At 34.9% G+C, this 17,533-nt stretch overlaps 1 protein-coding gene across 18 annotated transcripts in view; it reads left to right on the forward strand.

Moving 5' to 3' along the window:
- MIPOL1 (mirror-image polydactyly 1) overlaps nt 1–17,533 on the forward strand; it is a 567,089-nt gene that overhangs the window by 207,400 nt on the left and 342,156 nt on the right. For 17 of the 18 annotated variants that reach the window (XM_069082287.1, XM_069082288.1, XM_069082277.1 and 14 more), the window contains one exon: nt 7,727–7,753. The exons of the other annotated variant lie outside the window; for it this stretch is intronic. In XM_069082287.1, the coding sequence (XP_068938388.1) occupies nt 7,727–7,753 (27 nt within the window). The remainder of the gene's footprint in view (nt 1–7,726; nt 7,754–17,533) is intronic. 18 annotated transcript variants of the gene reach the window in all.

Raw genomic sequence — 17,533 nt, forward strand, 5'->3', positions numbered from 1 at the left:
GTATTCATTCTGTCTGCCGGACAGTCTCCAGACCCCTGCAACAACAGTACTGTCCCTCACCAGTGGACAGTATTCACTCTCAGTACTGTCCCTCACCAGTGGACAGTATTCACTCTCTGTCTGCAGGACAGTCTCAGGCCTTCTTAACCAAATGCCAGGTTCCAGGACTTCTTCAACAGGACAGTCTTTCACCAGTGGACAAATCTGGCAAAATAACATCAAAACAGACAGACAAAGTACCAGCAAAACAGCCATGTCTCCTCAGTCCTTGGCAGCTCAGGGGGCAGGTCTCAAAAGTCCAGGGCAATTCAAAGCGGCCACCAGCAATCTCTTAGTCTCTCTCTCTCCACGAGGTGCTGCTTCCAAAAAGAACTTCCGCCTCTCTCTTGTCTCTCCAAATCTACATCACCAGCTCCTCCCACTTCAGGACTTTCTTTTCACATCAACAAGCCCATCCCACAGGTGGGATTAACAAACTCTGGGTTTTAATACAATCAATTTGAAAACCAAGCCAATACAGGGGAATCTTTAATTGCCATTACTATCACAGTTGGTCATCGCACATATGTTGTGTCTGTAATTGTGAACAAATTTCTCCTGGTTCTACTCTTCTCATTCAGCATCAGTTTGCATAAGCCTTTCCAGGTAAATATGAAGATCATCTGCTTCTCGTTTCTTATAGCACAGTAGTGTTCCATAACATGCATATATCACAACTCGTTCAGCCATTCCCCAATTGATGGGTACCCCCTTAATTTCCAATTCTTTACCACCACAAAAAAAGCTTCTATAAACATTTTTGTATATATGGGTCTTCCTCGCACTTCTATGATTTCTTTGGGATATAACCCTAGGAGTGGTATTGCTGGGTCAAATGATATCAAAGTATTTATAGCCCTTTGGGCATAATTCCAAATTGTTCTCCAGAAAGGCTGGATCAGTTCACAACTCCACCAGCAATTCATTAGTGTTCCAATTTGCCCACATCCTCTCCAGCATTTGTCATTTTCCTGTTTTGTCATCTTAGCCAATCTGACTGGTGAGATGTGGTACCACAGAGTTGTTTTGATTTGCATTTCTCTAATCAATAGTGATTTAGAGCATTTCTTCCTGTGCTTATAGATATCTTTAATTACTTTCTCTGAAAATTGCCTGTTCATATCCTTTGACCATGCATAAATTGGGGAATGACTTGTATTCTTATAAATTTGACTCAATTCTCTGTATATTTTAGAAATGAGTCCTTTGTCAGAGACATAGGTTGTAACAATTCTTTCCCAATTTCCCACCTCCCTCTTAATCTTGGTTACATTGGCTTTGTTTGTATAGAGCTTTTCAATTTCATGTAGTCAAAATTATCCATTTTACATTTTATAATGTTCTCTAATTGTTTAGTCATAAAGTCTTTCCCTCTCCACAAGTCTGACAGGTAAACTATTCCTTGTTTTCCGAGACTGCTTACAGTATCAACCTTTATACCTATATCATGCACCCATTTAGACTTGATTTTGGCTTATGGTGTTAGATAATGGTCTATGCCCAGTTTCTGCCATACTATATTCCAGTTCTTCCAGCAGTTTTTGTCAAATAGTGAGTTCTCATCCCCAAAACCAGGGTCTTGGGGTTTATCAAACAATAGATTACTATAGTCATTGACTTCTGAATCTCATGTGATTAATCTATTCCATTGATCCACTCCTCTATTCCTCAGCCAGTACCAAGTAGTTTTGATGACTGCTGCTGTATAATACAGATTGAAATCTGGTATAGCTAGTCTACCTTCCCTAGCATTTCTTTTCATTAATTCCCTTGATATTCTGGACCGTTTATTCTTACAAATGAATTTTGTTACTATTTTTTCTAATTCTATAAAGTATTTTTTTGGTAAATTAATTGCTATGGTACTAAATATATAATTTAATTTGGGTAAAATTGTCATTTTTATTATATTAGCTCGACCCAGCCGGGAGCAATTGATATTTTTCCAATTAGTTAGATCTTACTTTATTTGTGTGAAAAATTTTTTGTAGTTCTGATCATATAGGTCCTGGGTTTGTTTTGCAGGTAGATTCCCAAATATTTTATAATGTCTACGGTAACTTTAAATGGGATTTCTCTTTCTATCTCTTGCTGTTGAATTTCATTGGAAATATATAGGAATGCTGAGTATTTATGTGGGTTTATTTTATATCCTGCAACTTTGCCAAATTTATTTTTCATCTCAAGTAGTTTTTTACTTGATTCTCTAGGATTCTCTAAGTATATCATCATATCATCTGCAAAGAGTGATAGCTTGGTCTCTTCTTTGCCTAATTTGATTCCTTTGATTTTTTTTCTTCTCTAATTGCTACTGCTAACATATTTAGTACCAGATTGAATAAGAGGGGTGATAGTAGAAACCCTTGTTTCACCCCTGATCTCATGGGAAATGCTTCTAGCTTCTCCCCATTACATATAATCCTTGCTGATGACTTTAAATAGATGCCACCTATTATTTTAAGGAAGGCTCCATTTATTCCTATACTTTCTAATGTTTGTAATAGAAATGGATGTTGTATTTTGTCAAAAGCCTTTTCTGAATCTATTGAGATAATTGTGTGTTTTCTGCTACTTTTATTGTTGGTATGATCGATTATACTAATGGTTTTCCTAATATTAAACCATCCTTGCATTCCTGGAATAAATCCTACCTGATCAAAGTGTATTATTCTTGAGATAAGTTGCTGTAGTCTTTTGGCTAGTATTTTATTTAGAATTTTTGCATCTATATTCATGAGGGAGATTGGTCTATAATTTTCTTTCTCTGTTTTATCTCTTCCTGATTTAGGTATCAGTACCATATTTGTTTCATAAAAAGAATTTGGTATGACTCCTTCACTAATTTTCCCAAATAATTTGTAGAGTATTGGAATCAACTGTTCTTTAAATGTTTGGTAGAATTCACTAGTGAATCCATCTGGCCCTGGAGATTTTTTCCTAGGGAGGTGACTGATGGCTTGTTCAATTTCTTTTTCTGAGATGGGATTATTTAAATAATTTACTTCCTCTTCAGTTAATCTGGGCAATTTTTATGTTTCTAAATATTCATCCATTTCCCTAAGATTGTCAAATTTATGTGCATACAATTGGGAAAAATAATTCCTAATTATTGTTTTGATTTCCTCTTCATTGGTGGTAGATTCACCCTTTTTATTTTTGATACTCATAATTTGCTTTTCTTCTTTCTTATTTTTTTGATCATTTTGACTAAGGGTCTATCAATTTTGTTGGTTTTTTCATAAAACCAGCCCTTAGTTTTATCTCTCCTTTGGTTTTCAACATTTCTGATTTAGTATTTAATTGGGGATTTTGAATTTGTTCTTTCTCTAGGGTTTTCAATTGTATGCCCAATTCGTTGACCTCCCTTTTCTCTAATTTAATCATGTATGCACTCAGGGATATAAAACTTCCCCTAAGAATTGCCTGTAATACATCCCACAAATTTTGTTATGTTGTCTCATCATTATCATTCTCTTTAATGAAATTACTGATTGTTTCTATAATTTTTTGTTTGACCCACTCATTCTTTAGGATTAAATTGTTTAATTTCCAATTAATTTTTAGTCTGTCTTTCCATGGCCCTTTATTGCATATAATTTTTATTGCATCATGATCATATTTCTGCCTTACTGCATAGAATTGTGAGGTTTTTATACCCTAGAATGTGGTCAGTTTTTGAGTATATGCCATGAACGGCTGAGAAGAAAGTATATTCCTTTTTATCCCCATTCAGTTTTCTCCAGAGATCTATCATACCTATCCTCTCTAAAATCCTGTTCACCTCCTTAACTTCTTTCTTGTTTATTTTGAGGTTAGATTTATCAAGTTTCAGAGAGGGGGGGATTAAGGTCTCCCATTAGTATAGGTTTGCTATCTATTTCTTCCTCTAATTCCTTTATCTTCTCCTCTAGGAATTTGGATGCTATACCACTTGGTGCATATATGTTAAGTAATGATATTGCTTCATTCTCGATGGTGCCTTTTAACAGGATATAGTTTCCTTCCTTATCTCTTTTAATTAGGTCAATTTTTGCATTTGCTTTATCTGAGATAAGGATTGCTACCCCTGCTTTTTTTACTTTAGCTGAAGCATAATATATTCTACTCCAGCTTTTTACCTTTGCCCTGTGCGTATCCCGTTGTATCAAATGTGTTTCTTATAGACAATGTATTGTAGGATTGTGGTTTTTTAATCCATTCTGCTATTGGCCTCCGTTTTATGGGAGAGTTCATCCCATTCATATTCACAGTTATCATTACTATCTGTGTCTTTCCCTCCATCCTATTCCCTCCCTTGCTTATGTTTTTGTTTCTTCCTTCTTCCTTCCCCCTCCTTAATAGTTTTCCTTTCAACCACAGCCTCCCTCAGTATTCCCTCCCTGTTCCTCCCCCCTTTTACCTACCCTCTCCCCTTACTATTTCCCTCCCTTCTAACTCCCTCCCCTACCGTTTAACCCACCCTTATGCCTCCTACTGCTTGTAGCACACAATGGATTTTTATACTTAATGGATTATGTTATTTCCTCCTTGAACCCAGACTGATGAGAGTAAATGTCATGCAGTATTCCTCTCCCTCCCTCTTTTCCCTCTGTTATAATGAATTTTTGTGTCTATTCTCGTTAGAATCCTAAACTTAACTGATTATGTTGATCCCTCTTTGAACCAGAACTAATGAGAATAAAGTTAATATGACATTCATCTTCCTCCTTCCTTCCCCTCTACTGTAGTATGTTTTTATGCCTCTTTGTGTGCCATAGTTTACCTCTTTCTGCCTATCCTTTCTTTTTCTCCCATTACAGTCTCTTTGTACCACTTAATGAGGTTTTTAATCATTAGATTAGTTCATTTATACCCACACCCTCTATGTATATCCCTTTTAAATGTCATAATATTTATATAAATTTCAATGCTGACAGGCATCCGCTTCTCATATAGGGATGTAAACAGTTTGTTCTTTTTGAATGCCAAGTTATGTGCGTGTGTGTGCATGTGTGTGTGTGCATGTGTGTGAGTGTATGTTTTCCTTTTTATGCCTTTCTTGAGTCTTGTAATTGGAGACTGAATTTTCCATTGAGCTATGGCTTTTTTATCAAGAGAGTTTGGTAGTCCCTTATTTCATTAAATGACCATCTTCTTGCCTGAAAGATTATGTTCAGTTTTGTCAGGTAGTTGATCCTTTGTTGCAGTCTCTGCTCTTTTGCCTTATGAAATATCAAACTCCCATCCCTCCAGTCTTTAAATGTAGAAGCTGCTATGTCCTGTGTAATCCTGATTGTAGTTCCACAATATTTGAATTGTTTCTTTCTGACTGCTTGCAGTATTTTCTCCTTGACCTTGTAATTCTGGAATTGTCTACTATATTTCTTGGAATTTTCAATTCTTTAAATAACTATTTTACCCTCTAATTCTAGGACCTCAGGACAGTTTTCTTTGACAGTCTCTTGGAGGATGTTGTCCAGGCTGCTTTTTTCATCATTGCTTTCTGGTAGACCACTAATTCTTAGGTTATCTCTCCTGGTTCTGTTCTCCAAGTCAGTTGTTTTTCCAGTGAGATATTTTACACTTTCTTCTGATTTTTCAATTTTTATGTTTTGTTTGACTGGCCCTTGATGCATCATAGAGTCCTTAGCTTCATTTTGGCTGATTCTAATTTTTAGCAAATTATTTTCCTTGGTTGGTGTAGCAGCAAGCACCCCAAGCGCGTCCTCAGGGTTTGCTGCCATACAGGTTCTTGGATCTGCTTTGATAAAGGAAAGCAACTCAAAATCGGTTAACCAGCTTACTTTAATCAGTCAGACATATATCGTTTACCTTGTTCAGGGGAAAAAGGTCAGCACCCTGAACTTCAAAGCATACAGGCAGAATCATCAAGACAGAAACAGATCAAGTAGACAGATTTCCAAACTGTCCAACTATTACATCCATACCCAGTCAACATCTGGGTTTTTCAAAGCCGGGGGGGCTCTGGACAACGGCTTTTCAGAGTACAGATCAAATCACAGAACACTTCTCAAAGTGAGCCCCCAAAACAAAGCCTCACATCAGGGCTTATATAGCCTTCTCCTGGCTCAGAGAATGTAACAACCTTATTGACCCACTGGCCAATCAAAAAGTATCTACTGAAAAACAAGCCTCCCACCCCAGGCTTCAGGTGCACTTTAACCTAGAGGCAGGGAAGATCTTCCAAATTTGCATTCCCATTACAGTTGGTTTTTGAATCTCCTTTCCCATATGTTCAGTTTTCATTTTTAGGGAGGTATTTTCTCCAGTTAGATTTTGAATCTCCCTTCTGAGTTCACCAATCTTACTTTTTAAGGATTTGTTTTCTTCATTGAGATTTGTTTTTCCAATTTGGTTACTGTAGATTTAAATTTATTTTCTACCTCTCTAATTTGGCTTTTAAAATCTTTCTTGTGCTCCTCCAAGAATGCTTTTTGGGTTTGAGACCAGTTCATATTTCCTTCTGTGGTCTCAAGTGTGAGTATAGAGTCTATATTGTCCTCTGAATTTGGTTGTTCTTGCTCTCTATAATAGGATCTTATCCATCTTGATTTCACAGATTCCTTTTTGTCCATTGTGTTTGCCTATGTCCTGAATTTTTAGAGTGGATATCTGCTTCTGGGGTACAGATATACTGCACTTCTCAGGCTGGGAGGTAGGGGTTTGGTTATTAACTTTGTGTGCTCTAGCCTCTGGTGTCTAGACTGAGGCCAAGGCCAGGACTCTCATTGATCCCCCTGGGTTACCCTGAGGCCCACAGAGTAACCTGTGAGGACAGGGTAGTCTGGCCACTTCAGGTTTCCACCTTTGTGCCTCTGGGCTACAGCTCAGGCAGGCTCAGCACCTGGAGGCCAGCAGCACTTGTGTCTGCAGATTCCCCTGGTGGTGCTAAGGCACACCTGGGCTTGTGTTACTAGTGCTTGCTGGCTCTACCTCCTTAGGCTTCAGGAGCTTCTGCTGGTCCGCTGAGGTGGGGCTTGTTGGGACACCTCCTGCCCTTCACTTCAGATTTAGTACTGCTTCACTTACACCCTTCCTCAATGACTCCCAAGCCTGAGGCTGTTTACACTAGTTCAGAATTTTAGTCTGGGTGGGACATTTTTCCCTGGGTTTTCTGGGTCAGGGATGGGGAATCAGAGCAGCTAGGGTTTACTCTGACATCTTGGCTGCTGGAAGTTCAGGTAGGTGATTTTTAAATGTCCAGGCTGTGGACTGATAGCCCCAGGAGAAGCTGTTGTTGCTGCTGCAGGCCATGCACATTCTCTTACCCAGACCAAACCTCTCCTCCATCCTGCAGTGAGATGGCTGTGAATCGCCGTTGGCGTGGGTGAGTCTGCTGGCTGGGGCTCCTTATCACTCTGCTGTATTCTGCTCTCTGGTCTGCACTGGTGCAGCCCCCTCCTGGTCTGTGCTCTCCCTCCCCAGACTTATGTGTACACTTTCTTGGGCTGGGAATCTGCGATGCTGCATCTTCCAATGGCTTCTGTCACTCTAAAATCCATTGAGATTCACTTTTTAAAAGTTTAGTGGTGGAATTAATGGAGAGGCTTAGAAAAGTTTTGCTTCCTTTCTGCCATCTTGGCACTGCTCCCCAGAATAAGGTTTTTAAGGGCATAAACTAAAAACAAACATTAGAATGGAAACCAATTATATTGAAATAAATATGTAATTTTTTTTTCCTATCCAGGGATACATGAACTCTGCTGCAGATGTTTTAAGTAGACTGCACGTTTCATATAGTCATCTTGTGGTAGTAAAAAAGCTAAAATTATTATAATATTCATTAAGATGGCATAGCATCCAGGCCTAGGGAAGTAACAGGTGTCAATCCTTTTGAGAACTGTGCCCTGGTCAGGCCATACCTGGAATATTGTGCTCTCTTCTGGCTACAGCATTTTAGGAAGAATGTTTTTTCAAGTTGGAGATCATATAGTTGGGGGTAACAAGCACAGTGAAGGACCTTGAGTCCATACCATGAGTCTGAAGGAGTTGGAGAAAAGAATGCTTATGGAAACCATGTTAACTGTATTTGAAGAAAAGTTCTGTAGAAAGAGACTGTTCTTGTTCTTTGTGACTTTGTGGCTCCAGAGGGCAAAATTAGGAGCAATGAATCCAAATAGACAAACATATGTTTAATATAATAAAGGGGATAGAAATAGGGACTGGGATTGTTATTTCCATGTTATCTGGAATTTTTAGATGATAAAGATAGTGAGCACTTTCTCTGCAACTTATAGACCTTAAAGAATTCCCAATGCATTAGTGGGTTTAACTAGAATCACAGCTAATATATGTTAGAAGTAGCTCTTGAATCCAGGGCTTTCTGGCTGTGAAGTTGGCTCTCTATCCATTATACCACACTACCTCTTATATTAAAAAAGTTTCTAATGATTAAAGCTATCTGTTTAATATTAAAATTTCTGTTAAGCAAAGGCTGAATTCAAAATTGCTAGGTATATTTTAGACAGGATTCCTGTTCACATGGTTTGTACTAGAAGGCCTCTCTGAGGTCCCTTCCAACTCTTAGATTCTTTGTTTCAGTGAATGCAAATTCACTGAATAATGCTAAATTTGAACTCTAAAGAAAATTACCCATCACTCTTAGGTAGGGCAAACATTTCCCTTATTTTAGGATACTCCTTTTTGAATATGATGAGAAGGCAAACTTCATCCCTGTCATTATTACATGTGCTGAATGACTTCAATGCAATGATATATAGGTATTATAAATAGTTATAAAACCTTTTTGAATTCCATTAATGTAGTTCCATACATTTAAATAAATACTTCAAGTACAAATTTATGGTACTTCTCTTTGAGAAATCTTATTTTTCCCCCAATTCATTTCACTATTTGTCAACATTAATAATGTTATTCAGTCAAGATGACTGCCAGTATTCAACAAATATTGATTAAATGCGTACTATATACAAGACAGTTTTCTAGGCACTGTGGAGAGATAGAAATATAAAGGGATCGTGACATGTAAATAACTATAATATGAACCTGTAATAATATACTTTAGCTTGCTGCTGAGGTATGTAATATTTTATGATGGTCTCTACCACGAAGCAAGTAGTTTGTTACCTTTTTAGGGAGATAAGACTTACACAAATAATAATACTAGGAAATAATGAGGTCATATAAAATGAAGTGCTAAATTTAATATGAACAAATGGAAATGTAGTTATGGTTCAGAGAAGCGAGAGCTATATGACTGAGGAGATTGTGTAATGCCTTGTGAATAAAATAAATTTGATTCATGAGTTAAAACAAAATATAAGGGTGTAATCATTAGCAATTTTATATACATATTCAAGATGCTTTTTTTTTTTTTGCCTATTGGAGGGCAGTTGGGGTTAAGTAACTTGCCCAAGGTTATATGGCTAGTTTTTTTTTGTGTGTGGGTGTTAAGTGTCTGAGGCCGGAACCAAACTCGGGTCCTCTTGATTCCTGGGCCAGCACTTTACTCACTGCGCCACCTAGCTGCCCCCTCAAGATGCTTTTGATGCCTCTAAAATAAAATAAAATAAAATTTACTCTTCTGGTAAATTTGTGGTCAAAACATCTATTGAAATTATACAAAATAATAATTATTTTGAAGTTTTTCAGTTTTGCAATGATGCTTGTGTTTCCCTCTTGTTTTCTAGAAGTGAATTGCTTAGAGCAGGTTCACTTAAAAGAGGAAATTTCAAAGTATGCCTCTTCTAGTAAATTAATTTGTTCCATTTATAGTATGGGGTATGTGTATACATTGTTTGTCGATTGATTTTTTCAGAGGAGTTATTTTTGTTTCATGAATTTTCTCCTATATTATTGTTTTCTGGCATTTGAAAGCTCTTAGGAATCAATATAATCTCATGTGGAATGCATTCATGTTATCTTGATTAGTTAGTTTAATTGAAACTATAGTATTAATTTATAAGATAGAGATAATTTAACCTTTATTATAATTTATTTTTATTGTATGAACTAGGTTCTACTACTTAATCTGATATTTAAAGTATACTCTCAATTCTCACTTATATCCTTCTAAACACTTCCCTTTCTCCTGTTAGTTATTCTGAAATGTCATAATGATGCAGTTTGTAAGTAGTATAAGGCAACAAACATTTATTAAGCTCTTAATATTTTCCAGACACTGGCAACTATTAGAACCTTTGGTGCTCTGTACAAAGTCTTTAATTCCCTCTTCCGCCCACATACAATTATTTTAAAGACATTTCTTCTTTTTGACAAATATATATATAACAGCTAAGCTGAAAAAGTGAAGAGATGATATTTGAAATAACTTGGAATCAGTTGAACAAGTTATTCAATAGAAAAATACATAAGTCCTGAAATGCTTCAGCTCAATGGATATTTTTTGAATGCTTCATAGATAAACAGGTGCTTGATGCTGAGTTATATAATATTTTATGATGGTCTCTACCACTAAGCAAGCAGTTTGTTACCTTGTTAGGGAGATAAGATTTACACAAATAATAGTACTAGGGAATAATGAGGTCATATAAAATGAAGTGCTAAATTTAATGCGAACAAATGGAAATGTACTGTGGTTTAAAGATAAAAAGATGGCTTCAAAGCCAGGAAGACTTATTCTCAGATCTTGCCTCTGACACATTCTGGCTGGATCGCCTTGGGCAAGACACAGCCTCTCAGTGTTGTAGGCAACTTTCTAAGAACATAGGTTACAAATAATGCATTAAACTACATTGAGAGAATGGATTTCCTCACCTTGGAGTTCCTTATACCAGTGAAATCACAGGTTCAGTACTTATCCCTTATGATATAATTAGCATTTTTTGAACATATGTTGTAGAATGGGAGAATCAAATGTGATGAAACTTGTAGAGTATTTTGTAAACTTTAAAGTACATTATAAGTTCTAGTTGCTTTCGTAATTTATTATTATCATTATTATTTTTATTACATCCAAGTAGGTAGGAATGAACAGGGTACAGTTGGGAGACAGTTAAGTGACTATTTTTTTAATTGTTTACCTATTTTTAAATTTTGAGCTTAAATACAAAAGCTTAAATACACAATAAGAAAAGAAAAAGGAGGGGTGGGCAGGTGACTCAGTGAGTAAGAGCGCTGGCCCCAGAGTTGGGAGACCTGGGAACAGTTCTGGCCTCAGATACTTAACACCCACACAAAATAACTGGCCATGTAACCTTGAGCAAGTTACTTAACCCCAATTGCTTTAAAAAAAAGAAAAGAAAAAGGAACATATTATAAACTTAAATATTGAAATTTAAATACAAAATAAGAAAAGTGGGGGGAAAAAAGCATTGCCATGTGCACAGGGGAACATAAAAGAGGATTCAAAATATACAGCAATAAATTTCCAAGAAAGCCTATATAATAAATTCTACACATTGTGTTCAGAGCTATTCATCTTTTCTTTGCTTCCTTGTTAAGTTTTCCTTTTTCTCTCTGGGATGCACTTTTTACTTTGTTCCCCCACCCCACCTTTGTCTGTCCCCTGCCTCCTGCCCCTCCCCATCCTGCTAAAGAAGCCTACAATTAAGTGCAGATATATTCATATTATAGTATTCATATATACACACATATATGCACATACATATATTCATATATTCACACAAAGATATGTATTATACACATTCACTTTCATACACATACATATACTTAGATATCTATAATAATACTCATATATAGACATATACATTCACATGCATCTATGTAATACTGTACTAACTTATTTGTTCTCTGTTTCTCTGAGGGTGGATAACCTCTTCCTTCATAAATCCAAGTCTTTACATATTTTTTCAGTCTACCAACTCATTTCCTACACCACAGCAACATTCCATCCTTAAGACTGTCTAGTTATTTTAAATAGTCCAAAACAACATTCATGAATATGACTGACACAGTGTGTTTTACTGTTTTTTCTTTTGACTTAATCTATGTTAGCCTTAATTTTGTCTGAGATCATGATTACCACCCCTACTTCTTCTTCCCTAACAAATTCTTCTCCTGATCTTTATTTTATATTTGTGTGTATCTCTGATTTCCTACCCCTTCTGACTCTTCTACTTTACTTCTACCCGCTACCTTGCCCTCCTATTATTTTATCTACTTTTTCTCCATGTATCCCACCCTTGTCCTCCCATTCCCATTAATCTAAACACCCTTCTATAACCCCCTTTACCCTGTTCCCTTACCCTCTCCTCAAAAAACCCTCTCTTATCCTCTTTCCCCTCCTTATCTCTTTAGTCTTTTATTTCTTTCTGAATTTAGAAGACTTTCCTACCCTTCTAGATATATATGTATTATTCCTTCTTCAACCCATTCCCAGTGGAAGTAGAGTCCCAGAACTACCAGCCTTCTCCCTCATCTAATCCCTCTGTGTTGGTTCTTCCTCTTGCTCCTCATTTTTATAAGAGATCTCCTCTTTTTACTTGTTTCGGAATGGTTTTACTCTTATCATATCATACTTAGGTCTACTCCAGTCTTTCTTTTGGATTACGCATGTACTAAAACAGCCTTAGACATAACAGTCTGCCCTTATTGTGTCCCTTATAATTAGTCTTTGGTTTGTAGTTTATATTTCTCTTGACTCTTGTATATCAAATTTTTTATTAAGTTCAGGTTTTATTATTTTTTTAAACAAAATCCTGAAAGTCTAAGAATTTATTTAATGTCCTTTTTTTTTTTCATTCAGGATTATGCTTAACTTTGCTGGGTATAATATTTTCAGCCACAAACTCAGTTCTTTTGCTCTTTGATATATAATATTCTAAGACCTTGACATGTTTTAGTGTCCCCACTGCTTGGTCTTGTGTGATTATAATTGTGAAACTGCCATATTTAAATTGTTTTTTTCTTGTTTCTTATAATATTTTGTCCTTGAGCTAGGGGTTTCAGAAATTGACTATAATATTCCTGTAGGTTTTCCTCATAGGGTCTCTTTCAGGTGGTGTTTGTTGGAGTTTTTTCTATTTCTACTTTCCCCTCTTGTTCTAATGCTTCAGGATGATCTTCAAAAATTATTTCTTGTATTAAGATTCTTTTCTTTATCGTAGCTTTCAGGTAGCCCAATTATTCTTATGTTTTCTTGATCTATTTTCCAGATGAGTAGTTTTTCTTATGAGATGTATTACATTCTCTTCTATTTGTTCATTCTTTATATTTTGTTTTATTATTTCTTGATCTCTTATAACTTGGCTGACTTCTCCTTGCCCAATTCTGATTTTCAAGGAGTCATTTTCTTCCTTATGATTCTGAGTTTCTTTTGCTAGTTGGTTGACTTTTTTTTTCATGATCTCATTTTTCTTGGATTGTTCTTATTAAAAATTTTTTTTTTCTCAGTCTCTATCATTTGAGTTTTAAAGTCTTTTCCGAGTTCTTCTATAAGTTCTTTTTGGTCAGTTGACCATTTGACATCCTGGGATTTTTCTTCAGATCTTCCCAGATTGTCACAGGAGGACCACTATTCTGCCCTAATTCATGTTTATTTTAACCACTTTATGTTTGCCCTAATACACTATTTTATTATGAAATCTGGATAATTTGGAGTTTTCTTATCTACTCTTCCATTTCCCCAGAATCTTCCATTAGGAGACTATCTTGACCATATTGCATGTTGCAAGGCATACTTTGATGTTTATTGGATATATGCTTATTTAATAGAGTTTGGCTAGATTAAAGAAGGCCTTGCAAAGTTGATGATAGAGGCAGTGGGAAGCCATTAAAGGTTGTTGAGCAACAACATAATAAAAATTATATTTTAGGAAGAGGAATCATTCCAGTACCAAGTTACATTTCAAATTAGAAATAATAGATCTCTGATGATTATTGAATGGAAATAGAAAGGAGTGTATATTTTTTTCTTACCTACACATAACATCATTGTGAAAATTGATCGTGAATTGGATCAGAAACCCTCTCACAAATGTGTAAACACTAAGGACATCTTTTACTCAATATAGTAAAAATTAAATTCAATAAAGACCCTTAAAGAAAGAATACAAAATTCACTGGAGACCAACTTAGCCCTAAAGAATTTGTAGATCAAAGATTAATTCATTAAAAATGAAAAATTTTTTCAAAGCAAATGACAGTAATGAAACAGCATACCAAAACTTATGAGATTCAGTTAAAGCAGTCCTTAGGGGAAAACTTATGTCTCTAAATGAAAAGTTTTTCACCTTTTTTTATGCCAGGGATACCTTTCCCAGTCTGGTGAAGTCTATAGATATCTTCTCAGAATAATGTTATTAAATGCAAAAAAAAAAAAAATGAAAATAAATTTGATTACAAAAGAAACCAATGCTATTGAAATAGTGTTTTCAATTATTATTAATTTTTTTTGCAGGGGAGAAGGCAGGGGAATTAGGGTTAAATGACTTACCCAAGGTCACATGGCTAGTAAATGTTAAGTGTCTAAAGCCAGTTTTGAACTCAGGTCCTCCTGACTCCAGGGCCGGTGCTATATCCACTGTGCCACCTAGCTGCCCCCAATTATTATTTTTTTTAATTCATGGATCTGTTAAGAACTTTTTCTCTAAATGCTTCCATTAACAAATGATATAAAAATGCATCAATGAATTTTATATGCAAATAAAATAAACTAGAAAAGCAACAAATATTTCCCAGCTGAACAACAAAGTAGAAATTTTGGAAGCCACTGGAGAGATTAATAAAATTAAAAACTGAAAATAAAACCTATCAAAATAATAAATAAAACTAGGAGCTCTTTGTTTTGGAAAAACAACCAAGTAGATGAGTAGTAATTCAGTCTGATTTTTTAAAGATAGAGGAAAATAAAATTGTTCATTTTAAAAAATGAAAAAGTAATATTCCCAACAATTCAAATAAAGGAAAATATCAGAAACTATTTTGCCTAATTATATATGGCCCCAAAATTGCTAACTTAGATGAAATGAATGACTACTTTAAAGTATAAAATATTCAGATAAATGAAAGAATAGATTATTTTAATAATTATTATCAGAAATAAAAAATTGAGTAAGTCATAAATAAACTCTAAAGATAACAAAAACTCTAGGTAAAGGTAAGTTTGCAAGTCAATTCTCCCAAATATTCAAGGCACAGTTCATTCTAGCATTACATAAAATCTTTGCAAAAGTAGTATAAGAAAAAAGCCTTTGAAATTCATTCTATGACACAAATATAGTCTTTATACCTGAATGAGGGGGAGACCAAGCAGAGTAAGAAAGCTTTAGATTATTATACCTAGTAAATATTGACACAAAAATATTAAATAAAATTAAAGCAATTGGGCAGCAACACATTAAAAGGATTATACACTATAGCTAGGTTGAATTTATACCAGAAATGCAGATTCATTCAATTATAAGGAAAAACATAAATAAAATAATTGTTAAAAAATAATAAACACCTCATGATGGTATCAATAAATTTCTAGATTGTTGGGCTTTTAGAAAAGTTGAACATCCATTTCTATTTTTTTCTAAATTATTTTCATTTATTTCATCAAATATTTCCCAATTACATGCAAAAAAAATTTGACAATCATTTTTTAAATATTTGACTTCCCAGTTTTCTCCCTATTTCACCCCTCCTTGACATGGGAAGCAATTTGATATCATTATGTATATGAAGTCATGCAAAACATATTTCTATATTATCCATGTTGCAAAAGTAAACATAAAACAATAAAAATAAAGTTGAAAAAATATGCTTCAACTGCATTCAGAGTTCATGAGTTCTCTCTCTGGAGGTTATTTTCATCATGGGTCCTTTGGAATTAGGAGCAGCTAGGTGACAGAGTAGATAGCATGCTAGACCTGAAGTTAGGAACACTCATCTTCCTGAATTCAAATTCAGCCTCAGACACTTACTAGCTGTGTAACCCTGGCCATGTCACAACCCTGTTTACCTCAGTTTCTCATCTGTGAAGTGATCTGGAGAAGGAAATGGCAAAACATTCCAGTGTCTTTGACAGGAAAACAACAAATGGGCCTACAAAGAGTTGGACATGACTGAAACCACTAAACAACAATAACCTTTAGAATTATTTTGGTTCTTTGTCTTTATCAGAGTAGCTAAATGTTTGATAGTTGATTATTCTTATAATATTGCTGTTACTATGTCCAATATTCTTCTGATTTTGTTCACTTTGCATCAGTTCATATAAGACTCCCCAGGTTTTTCTGAAACCAATACTGCTCATCATTTCTTATTGCATAATAGTATTCCATTACAATCAAATAGTACAAATTGTTCAACCATTCCCCAGTTGATGGGCATTGACTTGATTTTTAAATTTAAATTTTAATTCTTTGATACCATAGGAAAAGTTAGTATAAATATTGTTCTACAAATAGCTCCTTTTCCCTTTTCTTTGATCTTTTTGAGATACGGATCTAATAGTAGTAATGCAGGGTCAAAGAGTGTGCCCTTTAGGCATAATTAGAAATTGTTGGGCTAGTTCACAACTCTGCTAACATCCAACAACACCCATTCATGTTAAAAAAAAATAGACTTTTCCCAAATGTGATATATAGTATCAAGAAAAAAATTTACATTTTATGGAAAAGACCTTTTTAAATGATCAGGGGTAAAATGAGGAGCCTCATTATGACCCTTACTATTTTACATAGTGCTAGAAATAGGAAGAAGACACGTACACACACATTCACACACACAAAGAGTTCATCAAAACTCAATTGAGCCAATTAACAAATTTATCAAAATTTTAGGATATAAAACAAAATCCTTATACATTGTCACCATTCCTCTGCATATTACCAAAATACAACAAAACAAAATAACAGCCAAATAAACAGAAAGAGATGAAATGAGAAATTGCATTCAAAATATATACATACAAAATATATACACAGAAAAACAATATGATTGTAATAATACAGTCTTTGCAGAAACACAGACCTAAAAATTAGAGAACTGTTGTTTGTGAGTATGAACTCCTGATATAAAAGACAGTACTACACAAATTAATTTATTTATTCACTGTAATACCAACCTACCAAAATATTATTTTATAGAAATAAAAAATAATAAGATAAATTATTTGGAGGAAAAGTTTCAAGATCTCAGTGTGAATACTGATTTTTTTAAAAGATGATAAAAGGGGGCCTAGCTATGTCATATCTCAATCTGAACTACAAAGCAGTAATCTTCAAAGGGATTTGCTATTAGTTAAAAAAAAATAGTAATATGTTGAAGGTCACAGTAGAACAAGCAATGAGCAAGAAATCCAGTGAGAAACTACAATAAGTGACTTCTTCCACCACAGAATTATATAAAAAGTCAATCAGAAATTTGTTTTCAATATAAAGGGGGATCCCTTTGTGTAAGATGTTTTTTCCAGAGGCAAAAAGAAGGTAAAACTCCCCTGAGAAAGTCCTAGAGTCATCAGAAATCTCTAGCATAGGGAACTTGTTGAATGAGAGTGGAAGAACAGAGGGAATAGAGCAGGACATTTATCTTGATTTAAAGTAGAACTGTTTCCCACACCCCA

Source organism: Petaurus breviceps, unplaced genomic scaffold (genome assembly GCF_028583685.1).
Source record: "Petaurus breviceps papuanus isolate PSGF00001 unplaced genomic scaffold, PetGlider_PUasm1.0 164, whole genome shotgun sequence".
In the NCBI taxonomy this organism is placed as follows: Eukaryota; Metazoa; Chordata; class Mammalia; order Diprotodontia; family Petauridae; genus Petaurus; species Petaurus breviceps.